Source organism: Rhinoderma darwinii, chromosome 3 (genome assembly GCF_050947455.1).
Source record: "Rhinoderma darwinii isolate aRhiDar2 chromosome 3, aRhiDar2.hap1, whole genome shotgun sequence".
Lineage (NCBI taxonomy): Eukaryota > Metazoa > Chordata > Amphibia > Anura > Rhinodermatidae > Rhinoderma > Rhinoderma darwinii.
The window spans coordinates 152327728-152346325 of NC_134689.1; the positions used below are offsets into that span (position 1 = coordinate 152327728).

The window sequence follows — 18598 nt, forward strand, 5'->3', positions numbered from 1 at the left end:
GGGGCTTAATATTAGAGTGTCAATATCATGATATACAGCAATACATTAGTGGTGCAGTATATCATGCCAGCGACCCAACGATAGTTGGTTCAAGTCCCCTAGGGGGACAAGTAAACAACAGTAGGATAAAGTTTTTTAATAAATAAAATAAAAAAAGTTCAAAAAACACCCCTTTTCCCTAAAGCACAATGTAAAAAAAATAACATAACTTGTATCGACGCGCCCGTAAAAGTCTGAACTATTAGGCTGAGTTCACACGGACGGATATGCTGCGTAAAAGCATGCAGCGTATCCGCCCTGTGCACCACAGGGAATTCCGGTCGAAAAACCACACCAAACTGTGGTGCAGTTTTTCGCCCGGAATGTCCGCTGAGGAAAACTGCAGCACTTAGCCGGCCTGCTAGCAGGTCAGCCTCCTGGGATGACGTTTCATACCTGGAGACCGCTGCAGCCTGTGATTGGCTGCAGGGGCGGTGACAAGGGATGAAACGTCATTCCAGTAGGCCGGTTTCTGACATCATCCAGGCCGGCCTCCTGGGATGACGTTTCATCCCATGTGATCGCTGCTACAGCCTATGATTGGCTGCAGCAGTCACATGGGATGAAACGTCATCCAAGGAGGCCAGCCTGGGGGAAGAAATACAGATTCCTGGGTAAATATACCATTTTTTTTTGCGTCTTTTGCGGCGGAATCGCTGCAAACCTGCCGTAAAAAAAACGCAACAACTGCTACTTGTTGCGGGATTTACCTCCCCATTGAATAGCAACAAATAAGCAGCATTTATGCAAATACAAATTACATGCTGCGGAATAAAATTCTGCACCGCAGGTACATTTTTTAGCGGTTTTTTTCTGTATTTATGCAGCATATAGATGGGATTTGTTCTATCTCATATACCCAGCTACTATATTTGCTGCAGGTTTTCCACAATGAATTCTGATGCAGAAAATCTGCAGTATTTACACAACGTGTGAACTGACGTTCACAATATATCATTATTTAGTCCGCACGGTGAACCCCGTAAAACTTCATCTAACACAAAAAATGGAATAAAAAGTGATCAAAAAGTCTCATGTACCCCAAAATGGTACTGATATAAACTTTACCTCGACCCGCAAAAAACAAGCCCTCATACCACTCAATCGGCTGAAAAATAAAAAAGTTATCGCTCTCAGAATATGGTGAGAAAACTTACATTTTGTTTTTAACTATCATTTTTTTTTTCTTTGTAAAAGTAGTAATACATAAAAAAAGCTATATAAATTTGGTATCGCTGTAACCGTATTGATCCGCAGAATAAAGCTAACATGCCATTTTTACCGCAGGGTGAACGTCGTGAAAACAAAGTCACCCAAAAATTGAGTTGTTTTTCCTATTCCACCCCACAAATATTTTTTTTTCAGTTTCCCACTACATTATATGGTACAATAAATGTGTTCCACACATTGGGGGAATTTATTAACTTTTCTACACCAGTTTTTTGTCTTAAATATAATTAACAATGGAAGGATTTTGGGGCTCAGATTTCACCTATGAAGCAATTAATAAAAAATAGGGGTAAGGCTGGATTCACACGAGCATGTTCGGTCCGTAATGGACGGACGTATTTCGGCCGCAAGTCCCGGACCGAACACACTGCAGGGAGCCGGGCTCCTAGCATCAGAGTTATGTACGACGCTTTGAGTCCCTGCCTCTCCGCGGAACTGCTGTCCCGTACTGAAAACATGATTACAGTACGGGACAGTTGTCCTGCAGCGAGGCAGGGACTCCTAGCGTTGTACATAACTATGATACTAGGAGCCCGGCTCCCTGCACTGTGTTCGGTCCGGGACTTGCAGCCGAAATACGTTCCGTCCATTACGGACCGAACATGCTCGTGTGAACCCAGCCTAACCCTTATTATTTAGAGGCCACGTGCACTGCCTAAAAAAAAAAAAATGACAGAGTATAATGTAGTGACAGGTCCTCTGTAAGGGGGGATTCACAAGAGCGTGTATTCGGTCCGTGCGGGCCGCGTGGTTTTCACGCGGCACGCATGGACCAATACAAGTCTATGGGGCAGTACAGACAGTCCGTGCTTTTTGTGCAGCGTTTGTCAGCTGCGCAAAAAGCGCGACAGGTTCAATAACTCTGCGTATTTCGCGCATCACGCACCCATTGAAGTCAATGGGTGCGTGAAAACCACGCAGGTTGCACGGAAGCACTTCCGTGCGAACTGCGTGTTTGCACAACAGCTGTCAAAAGGATGAATGTAAACAGAAAAGCACCACGTGCTTTTCTGTTTCCGAACATCCAAACGGAGTGTCTTTGCGATGAGCGAAGCCGGACAAGCGAACCGAACTTCACCGGGTTCGGCCGAACTCGTTTTGGCCGAACCCGGCAAAAAAATTATCGGTACGCGACGTCAGGAGATAGTCACTGTCCATGGTGCTGAAAGAGTTAAACTGTTTCAGCACCATGGACAGTGACTTCCGATCCCAATAAACATGAACCTGTAAAAAAAAAACGAAGTTCTGACTTACCGATAACTCCCGGCGTCTTCCTCCAGTCTGACCTCCCGGGATGACAATTAAGTCCAAGTGACAGCTCCAGCCAATCACAGGCCAAGCACAGGCTGCAGCGGTCACATGGACTGGTGCGTCATCCAGGGAGGTGGGGCCCGATGTCGAGAGGCGCGTCACCAAGAACGCGTTACCAAGGACGCGTCACCAAGGCAACGGCCGGGAAGTTCTCGGTAAGTACGAACTTTTTCTTTTTTTTCAACAGGTTTTTCGATATTGTGTTCGGCATTCACTGTCGAGGGTGCTGAAAGAGTTAGCTCTTTCAGCACCTTGGACAGTGACGGGCGAGGACTAGCCTCATCTCTATGATGGCGGCTGCGCGAAAATCACGCAGCCGCGCATCAGACACGGATGACACACGCAGCTGTCAAATGGTTTTTGCGCGCGCAAAACGCAGCGTTGTTTGCGCGCGCAAAAACGCAACGTTCGTCTGTATCTGCCCTAAGGCTGGGTTCACATGACCACATTAACGTCCGTAATGGACGGACGTATTTCGGCCGGAAGTCCCGGACCGAACTCAGTGCATGGAGCCGGGCTCCTAGCATCATAGTTATGTACGATGCTAGGAGTCCCTGCCTCGCTGCAGGACAACTGTCCTGTACTGTAATCATGTTTTCAGTACGGGACAGTAGTTCCATGGAGAGGCAGGGACTCCTAGCATCGTACATAACTATGATGCTAGGAGCCCGGCTCCCTGCACTGAGTTCGGTCCGGGACTTCCGACCGAAATACGTCCGTCCATTACGGACGTTAATGTGCTCGTGTGAACCCAGCCTAAAGGAGACTTACTAATGACTTTGTTGCATTCTGGAACAATAGCAGTGGCAGTAATGGAGGTGGCGGTAAAGTGATGTATCACGTGATCGCTGTGTTGACAGCGTCCATGCTTGCGCATGTGCATACATATGGAAGAGCTGTCCATAGAAATGCATTCAGTTGCTGTTAAATCTCTTGAAAATCCGTCCAGGCAAGCGACTGACTTAACGATTATTTTTTTTTTTTCATCACTTCTAGATAGGATTTCTGCACGGTTTTAAGGCTAGCGTTATACTTTTTATTGCTCACTTCAAAAAATTGCTCAGGAATGGCTGTCCATAGGAATGTATTGAGTGACTGGAAAATCTCTTCCAAATCGCTCCAATCAAGCGAGTCGCTAGAGTTTTTTTCTGTTTTTGAACGCAACTTTAAAAAAATCGCCAACCTTTTTTCCTCCAAAGAGTAATATGGAAATCAGTGGAAAAGTATTACTACAAAAAAGTCTAAAGTGCATAGTTTACATGTCTCAATCCTGTGACTTTGTCACAAAACGACAATTCCCAGCATGCCCTGACCAGTCACACAGATGGGAGTTGTAGTTTCGCTACGGCTGGGGAGCCACAGGTACGGGGTTACTGAACTATACACTTCAAAAGTACAAACTACTTTTTTTTTTCTTTCAAATACAGAAAAGACAAGGTATGTGTGGAAATCATTTTGTAACATATTAAAATTTCATTTCTATCAGTCAATTCAAACAATGGTGCAAATTATCTAGGGCAATTACAACCTGGCATAGTCCTGCAGTATTTTGCCATATTCACCAACAGGTGTTCGCCGTGGGGTATGTGGCACGTGCTAATGGCGTACTTGTACCACAACAATATCATTAAATGGGCCCCACACTTTGAGGGCAGCGGACATTAAAACAATTTGGGTCACAGATTGAGATTATTTACCACAAAAAATGATGCAGAAGAAAATGCATTATTAATGTGATGATTGTAACTCTGTACACTGCCGGCCTCGTCTGAACAACCCATTGCTGACTAATGCACAGTACAACTTCTCTAGAACACCAGGACGTGCCAATCCAGTGGTGCCCTCATCACCCAGTGACCTGGCATCACAGCAACCTACATACGTTTCCACACTTGTCCCAGCCTCGTAAAAGGCCTCTCTCTGTGAGCTCAGTAGTGACAGGTAGCCGAGCAGGGAGCTGAGTCACTACTTGTGCCTACTTCACCACAACTGTCGTCATAGTGCCCAGTACACGGGGCGCCGCGCATCAATAGACGTCTCTGTGAGACAAGGAAAGCCCCAGAACACAGCGGCAGCGGCGTCAGTTGAGGGGCTCCCCACCACCCCACACTGAAGGCGGACATACAGGATGCTCTTACCTGCTATAGGGATAGTGAGCAGGAGGACGGAGAGCAGGCACAGGCGCATATGTCTCAGCGGATACCTGAGGCACTTTGCTGTCTCTCGGGATATCTGCGTGTCAGTCTCCTCCACCTTTACTTTGCTGCCTCTCCCCTCCCCTTGTGGTGTCTCTAATGTCAAGCCAGGGTGACAGACATGCGTGTGAGGGATGCCGGGAAATTCCTGTGCAGCCAGCACCAAATATGAGCATGGAATGAACCTTGGAAGCTATAACACTGGGGCTTTTCTTTTTTGGCCCGGTACCCGCCTCCTCCTAACCTACAGCCCCCTCCATGTAACCAGCACAGAAGCAGCAGAATGGAGACAGGCTCATAGTGCCAGCAGAGCATCCCCCAGCATAGTTATACACCTCTTGTACCTGCTGCCAACTCAACACACAAGTTATGATGTTTATGGGCTGAACTAGTGTCTAAGGCCCTGTTCACACTGAGGTTTTTTTGTCGACTGCGCTATTGATTCCGTCAAAACAACAGAACCCTGTCACAACGGTGACAAACGGAAACCTTTTTGTGACGTTTCCGTCGCCATTGAGATCAATGGTGATGAAAACGGAAGCTAAGGTTTTCGTTTGCCTTTCCGTTGAGGGGTCAACCCGACGGAAACCTCAGACGGGACCCCTCAACGGAAGGGCAACGCTGATGTGAACACAGCCTAAAGCCCATCTCACAGTTTTAGAAACACTGGACTCGCTCAGGTGATATAATTAAGTTCTTATAGGAAGTAAAATAAAAATAAATCTATTCAATTTAGCATTAAACTGTTTGGCCTAGTTCACACAGAGTTTTTTGGCGCTGTTTTTGATGCGCAAAAAAACTTCAGAAATCGCCACCCATTGATTTCAATGGGAGGCGGATGCGGTTTTTTTCCCACGAGCGGGAAAAAACCGCTCGCGGGGAAAAAAGCGACATTCTCTTTCTACAGGAGTTTCCGTCTCTGACCTCCCATTGACATTAATGGGAGGCAGAGAAAGCGTTTTTCACCGGTGGCTGTCAGTGGCCACAGCCGGAAAACGCCGCAAAGATAGTATAGGCAGGTCAAAATCTGCCTGCAAAAAACTCTGTGTGAACATACCCTTAACAAAAATATATCAGTTCATACATCTAACATTTAACTTAATACAATCTACAGGAGGCAATGTGTGGCACTATCTACATGGGCACTGTGGCATTATCTACAGAGGGCACCGTGTCAAAGGACAGGGTGACAGAACTGTGCCGTCGACTGTTTATGACAGTTGATCGGCACAGTAAGGCTGGGTTCACACACCCTATTTACGGACGTAATTCGGGCATTTTAACCTCGAATTACGTCTGAAAATACGGCTCCAAAGCGCCGGCAAACATCTGCCCATTCATTTGAATGGGCTTTAGAATGTTCTGTGCCAACGGTCATTTTTTTAAAATTAGTAAAAAAGACGACCGCGTCAAAGAAGTGCATGTCACTTCTTGGGACATAATTGGAGCCGTTTTCCATTGACTCCATAGAAAAACAGCTCCAATTACGTCCGTAATGGACGCTCCGAAAAACGCCTGCACATGCCATTACGTCTGAAATTCAGGAGCTATTTTCCCCTGAAAACAGCTCCGAAATTTCAGGCGTATCGAACGTGTACGTGTGAACATACCCTTAGACGGTAGGGGACCAATCACAGCGGTCCCCAGCCGGCGATCGCTGTGATTGGTCAGTCACAGGAGACTGACCAATCACAGCTCCTTGAGAATGTATATGTGATGGAGCTGGCTCAGAAGCTGAGCCAACGCCATCACCGCCGGGTGTCGGCTGTCCGACACCCCGCTGTAACGGCCAGGACCAGAGCTATGCTCCGATCCGGCTGATTAACCCCTTAGATGCATCAATCAAAAGTGATCACTGCATCTAGGTGGCTTCTAGCTTTTCGGCACCCCTGATGGTTGCCATGGCCGCGGGTGTCAGCTATTTGTCATAGCTGACATCCTGCTCTAACGGCCAGGAACGGAGCTAGGCTTCGATCTGGCCGATTAACCCCTTAGATGCAGCGATTGCTGTATCTAGGTGATTAGATCGTACCCTATGGTTGCTAAGGCAACCGGAGGCCTAAAAATGGCTTCCTAGTACGGATTTTTTTAAAAAAAATATGTAAAAAAAAGAATAAAAATACATTATCAGAATTGATGGTTTTTGGTCACCTTGCTTGACAAAAAATGAAATAAAAAGTGATCAAAACATCGCATGTACCCCAAAATGGTACCAATGAAAACTACAGATTGTCCCGCAACAAATAAGCCCTCACACGGCTCCGGTGGTGAAAAAATAAAGAAGTTCTGGCTCTCAGAATATGGCGATGCAAAATGTGCAGAGGGTTCAAAAAGCGGATACGATTTTTTATTTATCAGTACGACACCGGCCCCATATCTATGAATTATTATTTATTTACTGCATTATCATACCCTCTTATTATGCCCTGCTGTACCCCGAACAGATTACATATATCCCCCCACATTATAAACTGACATACCAGCAAAACCCCAAACAAAACTACTACCAAGCAAAATCTGCGCTCCAAAAGCAACTGGCGCTCCCTCTCTTCTGAACCCTACAGCGTGCCCAAACAGCAGTTTACGTCCACATATATGGCATCGCCATACCCGACAGGATCCGATTAACAGTTTGAGGTATTTGTCTTCAGTGGCACGAACTGGGCACAACATATTGTGCACTAAAATGTCATACCAGTGGAAAATTGCAATTTTCACTTTGCACCATCCACTGAGCGTTCATTTCTAATAAAAAAACATGAGGGGTGCAGTTTCCAAAATGGGGGTCACTACTTGGGGTTTTTTTTGTTTTGTTTGTTTGAGTCAATGCTGCGAAAATCACCAAAATAGGCCTCACATGCGCATTTGCTCTTTCACTCCTAAGCCCTGTCGTATGTCCAGGCAAATGATAAATGCCTTGAAGGGTGTAGTTTACAATATGCGGTCACTTCTCAGAGTTTTACACTCTACTCTGGTACATAAGGGAGCTCTGCAAATGCCACATGGCGCCTGTACACCAGTCCAACAAAATCTGCGCTCATAAAACCCAAATGCACTCCTTCCATTTTGAGCTCTGCCATGTGCCCAAACAGCAGTTTAGCGCCACACATGGGGTATTGCCGTACTCGGGAGAAATCGGGTAGCAAATTGTGTGTTGTTTTTTCTCCTATTACCCCTTGTGGGAAAAAAATTGGCCGCAAAACTACATAGTTCTGGAAAAAACATTTGGGTAATTTTTACTGCCCCATTCTAATACAATCTATGAAACACCTGAGGGATCAAAATGCTCACTACACCCCTAGATGATTACCCTGAGGGGTATAGTTTCCAAAATGGCGTCACTTCTCAGGGGTTTCTACTGTACTGGTACCTTAGCGGCTCTGCAAATGCAACATGGCGCCCAAAAAACAATCAACCAAAATCTACATGCCAAGTAGCACTCCTACCATTCTGAGCCCTGCCGTGTGTCCAAACAGCAGTTTATTACCACGTATGGGGTATTTCCGTACTCGGGAGAAATTTGCTTTACAAATGTTGGGGTGCTTTTTCTCCTTTATTACTTGTGAAAATGAAAAAAATTCAACATTTTAGTGGAAAGAATGTAGATTTTCAATTTCACTGCCTAATTTCAATAAATTCAGCAAAAACAGTGGGGTCAAAATGCTCACTATACCGCTAGATAAAGTCCATGAGGGGTGTAGTTTCCCAAATGGGGTCACTTTTGCGGGGTTTGCACTGTTTTGGCCCTTCAGTGGCTTTGCAAATGTGATTGCAAAACTTGAGCTCCAAAAGTCAAATGGCGCTCCATCCTTTCTAAGCCCTGCCGTGTGTCCAAACAGCAGTTTATTACCAGATATGGGGTATTGCTGTGCTCAGAAGAGTTTGCTTTACAAATGTTGGTGTGCTTTTTCTGCTTTATCTATAGTAAAAATGAAAAAATATGAGCTAAAACGACATGTTATTAGAAAAAGTTTAGATTTTCAATTTCACTGCATAATTCCAATAAATTCTGCAAAAACGTGTGGGGTCAAAATGCTAACTATACCCCTAGAAATATTCCTTGAGGGGTGTAGTTTCCAAAATGGGTCACTTTTGGGGGGTTTCCACTGTTTTGATCCATCCAGGGCGTTGCAAACACAACATGGCACTGAAAACTATTTATCACGATGAGGGGTGTGGACCCATTGTGCCGTACCGCGTAGCGGGATGGCAGCTGGCCAAACAGGTAAAGTAGCAGTAGCAATGCCATGTTCAATAGTATCTGCGTCCTTCGGACGTAGATACTATTGAACACTATGGTATCTCTCTGCTCTGCCATAGGCTACACATATCTCCCAAACGCCCGGATTTAGCAGGCGGTGTCCCGCTGTCCCGGGCCGCCGAGGGTATGTCCCGCTGTCAACTGTATCTGCATTTTCAGGACGCAGATACAGTTGAACTCAATTCTGAAGCAGGTCCCTGAAATCTGTCTCAAAAACGTTTGACATCAGCTCCCTGCTTCAGAATTGGATCAGAGCGGAGGAGCAGAGGGAACTCCTCCGCTGGCCGAGGACTCCCCGGGCACAGTGCTACTTTAAGCGATGGACAGTGACGTCAGTGGCTACTCATTGAGCTGAATCCCTGGTGTCGATGATCTGGCCGTGGATTCCGCTCCTAGAGGAAACCCCTGAGGTCACTGACCATATATGGACATTGACGTCAAGGGCTCTAACTGGAACGCAATCCCCGGCCAGTGTCATAGTTACATAGTTAGTACGGTTGAAAAAAGACACTTGTCCATCAAGTTCAACCAAGGGATGGGAAAAGGGAAGGTAAAAATTCTCACACATAGGAGTTAATATTTTTTTGTTCTAGGAAATTATCTAAGCCTTTTTTAAAGCCATCTACTATCCCTGCTGTGACCATCTCCTGCGGTAGACTATTCCATAGATTCACAGTTCTCACAGTAAAGAAGGCTTGTCGCCTCTGCAGGTTGAACCTTTTTTTCTCCAGACGGAGGGAGTGCCCCCTTGTTATTTGAGGGGGTTTTACATGGAACAGGATTTCACCATATTTATTGTATGTGCCATTAATATATTTATATAAGTTAAACATGTCCCTCTTAGTCGTCTTTTTTCAAGGCTAAATAGGTTTAATTCTTTTAATCTTTCCTCATAACTTAGATTCTCCATGCCCCTTATTAGCTTAGTGTCGGCAACGGGGATTCCACTTAAGGAGTAGCGACTGACATCACTGTCCATATATGGACAGTGACATCAGGGCTACCCTCTAGGAGCGGAATCCCCGGCCTATGTTCTGGCTGGGGATTCTGCTTTTATAGGGAGTCCCAATGGCGCTATTTACAGGAGGGGGGGCGCTATCTTCAAGGGGGGTGTGGCACTATCTACATGGACGCTGTGGCACTATATAGGGGCACTCACTACATGGGCACTGTGTCACTGTCTACAAGCGCACTGGCACTAGGGGCAGTTAAGGGGGCACTATACTGTATTGGAGGAGCTAGGGTGCATTATACCCTATGGGGGCAGCTATGGGGGCATTATGCTGTATGGGGGCAGCATTGGGGGCATTAAGCTGTATGGGGCAGCTATGGGGGCATTATACTGTATGGGGCAGCTATGAGGGAATTATACTGCATGTGGGCAGCTATGGGGCATTATGCTGTATGGGGGAATGTGTTTGTGCATTGTACTGCATGGGGGCATCTGTGGGCATTATACCGTATGGGGGCGTCTGTGTGGGCATTATACTGTATGGGGCATCTGTGTGGGCATTATACTGTATGGGGGCATCTGTGTTGGCGTTATACTGTATAGGAGCATCTATGGGTCAGTATACTATATGGTGGCAGCTATGGAGGCATTATAATGTATGGTGGCAGCTAGAGGGCATTATACTGTGTGAGGGCAGCTATTTGGCATGATATTGTGTGGGAGGCACTATTGGAGCATGATACTGTGTGGGTTGAACCGTGTGTGTGGGCAGGGATTGGGTTGAATTCGAGGCGTGGCTTAAAAAAATAGCCGCGAAGCGCTTCACACTGCATTTGTTATCCCCCTTTGTGGTACTTGAAAGTATTGCACTGTCTACAGTGGGGGCTGTATAGCACTGTATGGTGAGGCTTTAAAGCACTGTCTACAGGGGGCGCTGTATAGCACTGTCTACAATGCGGGGCTGTATAGCACTGTATGGGGAGACTGTATAATCCTGTCTACAGGGGGTGCTGTATAGCACTGTCTAAAAGGGGGGGGGCTCTATAGCACTGTCTACAAGGGGGTGGTATAGTGCTGTCTACAAGGGGAGCTGTATAGCGCTGTCCACAGGGGGGCTGTATAGCATTGTCTACAAGGTGGGGGCTGTATAACACTGTATGGGGAGGCCTCATAGCCCTGTCTACAGGGGGCAATGTATAGAACTGTCTACAATGGGGGGCTATATAGCGCTGTCTACAAGGGGGGCTGTATAGCGCGGTCTACAGTGGGGGCCTGTATAGCGCTGTCTACAGGGGAGCTGTATAGCCCTGTCTACAGGGCGCGCTGTATAGCACTGTCTGCAGGGCGCGCTGTATAGTACTGTCTACAGGGGGCGCCGTATAGCACTGTCTATGGGGGCACTGTATAGTACTGTCTATAGGGGGGGCTGTATAGTACTGTCTACAGGGTGGCCATTATAGTACTGTCTACAGGGTGGGCATTATAGTACTGTCTACAGGGGCACTGTATAGCACTGTCTACAGGGGGCACCATATATCATTGTCTACAGGGGTCTGTATAGCACAGTCTACAGGGGGGGCTGTATGGCACTATCTAAAGGGGAGCACTTTCTACAAGGGCGTGCTGTGTGTGGCACCCAGTGTTTCCTAGTTACGCCCCTGGGCCTCACCACTGGGAACCTACATGGATTGCAAGAACGGGGGTCCTAAGCCCCTGTTCCTCCTCACTGCACCCCCCATGGTGAGGAGGAGCTTGAATCGAGCAGTGGTGGATCATGTGCCCGTGGCTCCATTCAGTGCCTATGAAAATTACGTAAACAGCAGAGCGCTGTACTCGGCTGTTTTTGACATTCCCATAGACTTTGAATAGAGCGGTTGCGCGCATGCTAGACCGCCGTGCTATTTAATGTTCTCCTTACACCGGTCAAGCAGTAAGGAGGAACAGGAAGTTCAGGACCCCCATTCTCCCGATCGGTGGAGGTCCCAGCAATGGGGCCCCCAGAGATATGGATAGGTGATAATTGTCGATTCTGTATATACCCCTTTAATCAATAAATTGTATGTGCCCCAAAATGGCGGCATTAAAAAAATACAACTGTGGATAGATGATCATTTTTTTTTCTGGTACAACCCCTTAATCTTTTAGTAACTCTTTTTGGGGGTAATGGAAAAATAAACAGCAATTCCTCCATCCTTTTTTGCGTTGCAAGATCAGGTGATATTGCAATAACCACTATCCCCTTGGATAAAATAGTTTCAGCATGAACGTCGGGGACCTGTGAAGAACAGAAGCTTCAGGATAATAAGTCCGTCCTGACATTTTTAGACCCGGGCCTGTAGGTTGGTAGTAGGTCTTTTGACTGATTCTAAAAATGTCAGGTTTTTATGGTCAGTCAGTACAGTAATTTGATGTCTAGCTCCCTCCAGAAAGTGGCGCCACTCTTCAAACGCCCACCTAATAGCACATATACACAGATGAAATACGGCAGCTATAGTGCATAAGTCATAACGAACGTAAGCCTTTTGTTACATTCTCCGCTGTCTCGCTCTGTACTGCGTATGCGCAGTTCAGAGTGACCCAGCATAGAAGCTGGTGTGGTGGGGGAAAGCCGGAGCCATTTTGGAGAATACCAGCTGCAGGTAAGGTGTGTGCGTGTGTGTGTGTGGGGGGGGGGGGTTGTGTGTGGTGTGTCTCTCTGTCTGTGTGTGTGTGTGGCGCGGTTGCATGTTTGGGGGGGGTTTGTGTGAGGGGGAGCTAGCCGGAGCGGCGCTGCTCGCTGCTGTTCCTTCATAACAGCTGATTGGCAGCAATGAAGGATCAGCGGCACACGAGCGCCGTTAATCCTCCGCAGCTGCTTATCAACTGTTTTGGAGGATGAGCGGCAAGCACCGCTGCTCCGTCGAATGCCCGCCCCATACACACACAAACCACCCCCAAACATGCAAGTAAGTTGAGTGTGTGGGGGGGAGTCTGTGTGTGGGACGGTTGCATGTTTGGGGGGGTTTGTGTGGGGGGGGGGCGCTCGACAGAGCAGCAGTGCTGGCTGCTGCTCACCGGAGCAGCGGTGCTTGACGGAGCTGCGGTGCTCGCCGCTGCTCCTTCAAAACAGCTGATTGGCGGCTTTGAAGGATCAGCGGCACACGAGCGCCGCTGATCCTTCACAGACGCTTACCAGCTGTTTTGAAGGATCAGCGGAGAGCACCGCTGCTCCGTCGTTCCTTGCTCCTATTTCACAGTAGGAGCAAGGAATGAAGAAGCAGTGGCATATTACAAATTTTTTTTTGTTTTTGTTTTGCAGGTTCCACTGGATCGTTTGATTCGTAGATTTGTTGGACTACTTCGATTATCTACTTTTTTTTAATAAAATGGTGAAAGAGTTTTTATTTCAATAAAAAATTATTTTCTTATGTCTCTGTTTTTTTTAAATACTTTATTACCACCTTAGTAATGGCAGTTGTCTGTTTGACGACGTCCATTATTAAAGCGGGTATTAGTATTAGCCAGTAAAAAAGCTAGCACTAACCCCCCATTATTACCCTGGTACCCACCGCCACCAGGGGTATCGAGAAGAGCCGGGTATGATCCAGTACCCGACCATCTATAGTGATTGTTCGGGCACTGGGGCGGCAGCAGGCTGGTATTATTAGGATGGGAAGGGCCAAAAAACAGTGGCCCTTCCCACCCTGGGAATGCTAGGCTGCGGCTGTTTTATTGTTTCTGGCTGGTTATGAAAATCGCGGGTAGGGACACCACGTAATTTAAAAAAAAAATAATAATAAATTTACGAAAACGACGTGGGCCCCCACCCCATTTTCATAACCAGCCAGATACAACACTACTGTTTTTGGCCCTTCCCAGCCTAATAACACCAGCCTGCGGCTGTCCCTGGTGCCCGGCCATCATTACAGATGGTCAGGTACTGGATCATACCCAGCTCTTCCCGATAACCCAGGTGGCGGTTGGTACCGGGGTAATAATGGGGGATTAGTTGCAGCCCTTTTACTGGCTATCACTAAGCCCTGCTTTAGTTGTGGACGTCATCAAACAGGCAACTGCCATTACTAAGGTGGTAATATAGTATTAAAAAACAGAGCTATAACTCCCTGTTCACACAGAGCTTGCTGGCACTGATTTTGATGCGGAAATCCCGTATGAATCAGCGCCAAGAAACCCGCGGAATCTCCCCGCATGGATTTCAATGGGAGGCAGAGGTGTTTTTTTCCTGGGTGGCTTTTGACCGCTCACAGGCAAAAAAAAGCGGCGTTTCCTTTCTTGCGGCTTCCGACTCTGACTTCCCATTGAAATCTTTTCAGAGGCGTTTTTGGTGGCGTTTTTGCCCATGGTTCTTGCATTAGCTTCAATGGCCGCGGACGAAAACTGCCACGAAAACAGTGGAAAAAAAGTGCAGGCAGTTTAAAATCGTCTTCAAAATTCCTGAAGGAATTCTGAGGCACATTTTTTTCTCTGCCTGCAAAAAAGTCTGTGTGAACAGGGCCTAAGGGTGTATTCACACAGTGCAGTTTTTGCTGCATCTTTCCCTTGCGGCAGAAAACCACATCGAATAGCGCATGCGTTTTTACCACAATTTTTTTTCGATGTGGTTTTCGGCTACATGGTGAAATAGGCGGCAAAACCACACTGTTTGAATACACCCTAAGAAAATATTTTTTTATTCAAATGAAAACTCCCCTGCACAGCTCTATGTCTTCTCATTCTGTTTTTAAAAAAACGACCCCAATTGTTCATTGGGAAAGGGAGTTGGGGAAGTCTTTTACAGAGAAACAATGGTCTTTGGCCTTAAAGGGATGGTGTCACGAAAAAAAATTTTTTTAGATGTTATTCATTTTAGTATGTTATTAAAATACATTTTATTTATTTGTGTTTCTGTGTTTTACTTTTTTTCTTTCTTTTACTTCTCTATGGGGGCTGCCATTTTTTTTTTCATCTCTGTATGTGTAGATTAACGACACATACAGAGATGGAATACGGCACATACATCCCCATAGAGAATGCGAATGGGAGCCGTTCCATTCACTATAGTGTACGCCGTCTGTGTGGGAACGGCGCCTGCGCCGTTCCCACACAGTCCAAAAGGAAGGTCTTCGGCAGAGCGACATCCGGCGCCATTTTCATGTGGGCCGGAAGCCGCGGCAGGACAGTAAGATGACTACTTCCGGTCAGGGCTTCCGTCCATATGTTCAGAAGCAATGACTAGGAGCGGCCAGAGCGGCAGAGCGGCAGGGACAGCGGCAGCGGCAGGAGCAGGTAAGTTATGTTTGTGTATGTGATGTGTGTGTGTGTGTATGTTTTGTTATACTGTCTGATTACCACTGTATCTAATCCTCCTATACTGTGCATTCGCTCAAAAAATGGCAGCACACAGTGTAGGAGGTTTGAACATTCAACCCCCTCCTTTCTCCTGGCACTAGCCAGGATAAAGGAGGGGGGATTGTTTGAGCACACTAGAGCGAGTGAGTCTTCTCCAATTTTGCAGCATAAAGCAATGAGGTTGCTTTACCACATGCCAATGCTGCAATTTTGGGAATTGCTCCCTCTAGTGACCAGCACATGGAAATGTTATAAATTAGAATCTAATTTATAATATTTCCTGACTTGTGAAAAAATTAAAAAAATTAGAACAATGTCTAATCATTTATATACTAACTGTTTTAAAAAAAAAAATATTCTAGCGACACATTCCCTTTAAAATGGATAAATATCTCTCTTAAGTGTGTTTCGCATCTAGAAGCCACTAATAAATCGCTTTTCAGATGGTATTATACGCCAGAGCCCTTACATACACTGTATCCCAATACCACCGCATTGTGTTGGTGGAATTGTGGAAACATAGGCTCTCCTACCCACATATTATGGGGTTGTCCTCTTCTTCAGCAATATTGGGCGGAAGTGTTTAAAGAGACTCTGTCACCACATTATAAGGAGATGGGCGCTGTAATGTAGGTGACAGTAATGCTTTTTATTTAAAAAAACGATCTTTTTTCACAACGTTAGGAGCGATTTTAGTTTATGCTAATGAGCTTTCTTAATGTCCAAGTGGGCGTACTTTTACTTTCGACCAAGTGGGCGTTGTACAGAGGAGTGCATGACGCTGACCAATCGGCATCATGCACTCCTCTCCATTCATTTACACTGCACTAGCGATATAGTTATATCACTATGTGCAGCCTCATACACAAGCCCTAACATTACTACAGTGTCCTGATAATGAATACACATGAAATCCAGCCTGGACGTCATGTGTACTCAGAATCCTGACACTTCTGAATCTTTTTTGTGAGATTCCAGCAACGGATACGAAATCTCGCGAGATCACGGAGCTAAACGAGATTTGGTTTCACTTGCCGAAATCTCACAAAAAAAGAGTCAGAAGTGTCAGGATTCTGAGTACACATGACGTCCAGGCTGGATGGTCATGTGTATTCATTATCAGGACACTGTAGTAATGTTAGGGCTTGTGTATGAGGCTGCACATAGTGATATAACTATATCGCTAGTGCAGTGTAAATGAATGGAGAGGAGTGCATGATGCCGATTGGTCAGCGTCATGCACTCCTCTGTACAACGCCCACTTGGTCGAAAGTAAAAGTACGCCCACTTGGGCATTAAGAAAGCTCATTAGCATAAACTAAAATCGCTCCTAACGTTGTGAAAAAAGATCGTTTTTTTAAATAAAAAGCATTACTGTCACCTACATTACAGCGCCCATCTCCTTATGTAGGAGACAGGGCACTTATAATGTGGTGACAGAGTCTCTTTAATCTTATAGATTATATGGGGGGCGGAGCCTGACCGCTGAACGTGATGGCAGCATAAGATAGTGCTCCTCACAAGCCGGCTCAGATTCATAAGAAATACGAGGCACAACTTGACTTAAAATGGTGAAAACGGGGAAGGACAAACTCAGGGACACATCGTGCACTCCAGGATCGCAAAAACAACAGGCCGACCTGGATAAATTTCTGCAAAGACGAGATTCACAAACGGCTGCCGGAGCTTCCAAGATGGCGCCGTACCCTGCTTCTGAAGACTCAGATGCAGACAGCATGTGTGGAGCTGCTGCGGCGAACCCAGAAGCAGGAGGGATAACTAAAGCGTTCCTTAAGAAAACCTTACAGCAAGCTATACTGCCAGTGATGAAGGAATTAACGGAGTTCAGGTCAGATTTTAAACGTATGGGGCACAGATTGGAGGCTCTAGAGTCGGCGGTGTCGGACACAGTCAACCATGCGGACTCGGTAGGGCATAAACTACAGGTTCAGGAGTCGCAAATGAACAGGGCACTAACTATGATTGAGGATATGGAGAACAGAAGCCGCAGAAAAAATATCAGGATAAAGGGCCTAGCTGAATCGTACGCAGCTGAGGCGTTACCATCGATTGCACGGCAAATATTCGCCTCCTTACTAGGAGAGGACAGAGCGGAAAAGGTGGTGATAGAACGAATTCACCGGGCCCTGAGACCTAAACCTAAGCCGACAGACACACCACGGGACGTCATCTGTGGACTTTTAAGTTATGTGGATACAGCAGCCATTTTAACGGCTAACAGAGAGCAGCAAAGGGTGATGTTTGAAGGCTCTACTCTGCAGCTATATCAAGACATAGCGGCGTCTACACTGGCAAAGAGACGCATTATGAGACCATTGCTGGCGAAACTCCGGGAGATAAATTTGCCTTATACATGGCTTTTTCCTTTCGGATTGGCTATCATTAAAGATGGAAAGAGGATCCTGATTCATACACCAAACGATCTGGAGGAAGCTTGGGAACGCTTGGGAATCCGCCCTATCCAGATACCAAATTGGTTACCAGCGCAGACAGACATCACGCTGCCGGACCTGCCGAAGATGGAGCCTTGGTCGGTGTATTCCAAACACAGAACGCCACGTGGAAAGAAGCAGAGGGCAGAAGCAATGGAGGATGATGTGCCTTGAACTGTCCGGTCTCGTTCGTGAGATATTCCGTTTTCTTTCATTTAATTATGTCCTTAAATGATGCTGAAAATTCTATTTCATACAAGTTGTTATAATGCATTTATTGAGGCAGCAAAATGATTGAAAAGTTTTGATATTTCTAGTTATGTTGACAGGGGCTTACATGTTTCTAGGTACCAGATAATACTTGTGGTAGATGGAGAACATGTAAAGGAGATATGTCGGCCCCAAATGATATGACAAGGAGTTACCCGGCAAAGCTTCTCGAAGCAGCTGGACCATAGATACTATATGAAATTCCAGTTAGTGGAACATTGCAGATAGTATGGTGCAGCACTTATGTTTTTTGTGAAAACACTACTGGGCCAAAAGTGCCAAGTAAGTTATCACATTTGTTTATATTATCATAAGAAGCATGGGTAGCATCCGGTTGTGCTCTCATAAGAAAGAAGTTCCATGTCTAGTGCCTGAACTAGAATGATTTCCTTAAATTGTTCGGATATTTGAATATTTAATTTCTCATTGTTCTTTATTTCTCTAATTTAAGTATATTATGGATCTGGGCCAGGCCCCGGCTCAGGATTATTTTTTCTCCCTCCCATATGCAGCAATGTAATGGTGGTTGTATTGGGTGGGTAGTGAGATATCTATCACA

At 46.1% G+C, this 18598-nt stretch overlaps 1 protein-coding gene across 5 annotated transcripts in view; it reads right to left on the reverse strand.

Annotated features, from left to right (window-relative positions):
- MSRB3 (methionine sulfoxide reductase B3) overlaps window positions 1-4963 on the reverse strand; it is a 173287-nt gene extending 168324 nt beyond the window's left edge. Inside the window, exon 1 of one of the 5 annotated variants that reach the window (XM_075855003.1) lies at window positions 4719-4963. In XM_075855003.1, the coding sequence (XP_075711118.1) occupies window positions 4719-4767 (49 nt within the window). In that variant the 5' untranslated portion in view covers window positions 4768-4963. Of the gene's footprint in view, window positions 1-4462; window positions 4571-4718 lie in introns of those variants that run through there. The other 4 variants (XM_075855004.1, XM_075855005.1, XM_075855002.1 and 1 more) reach the window with 4 other exon arrangements.
- Window positions 4964-18598: the final 13635 nt, after the last annotated feature.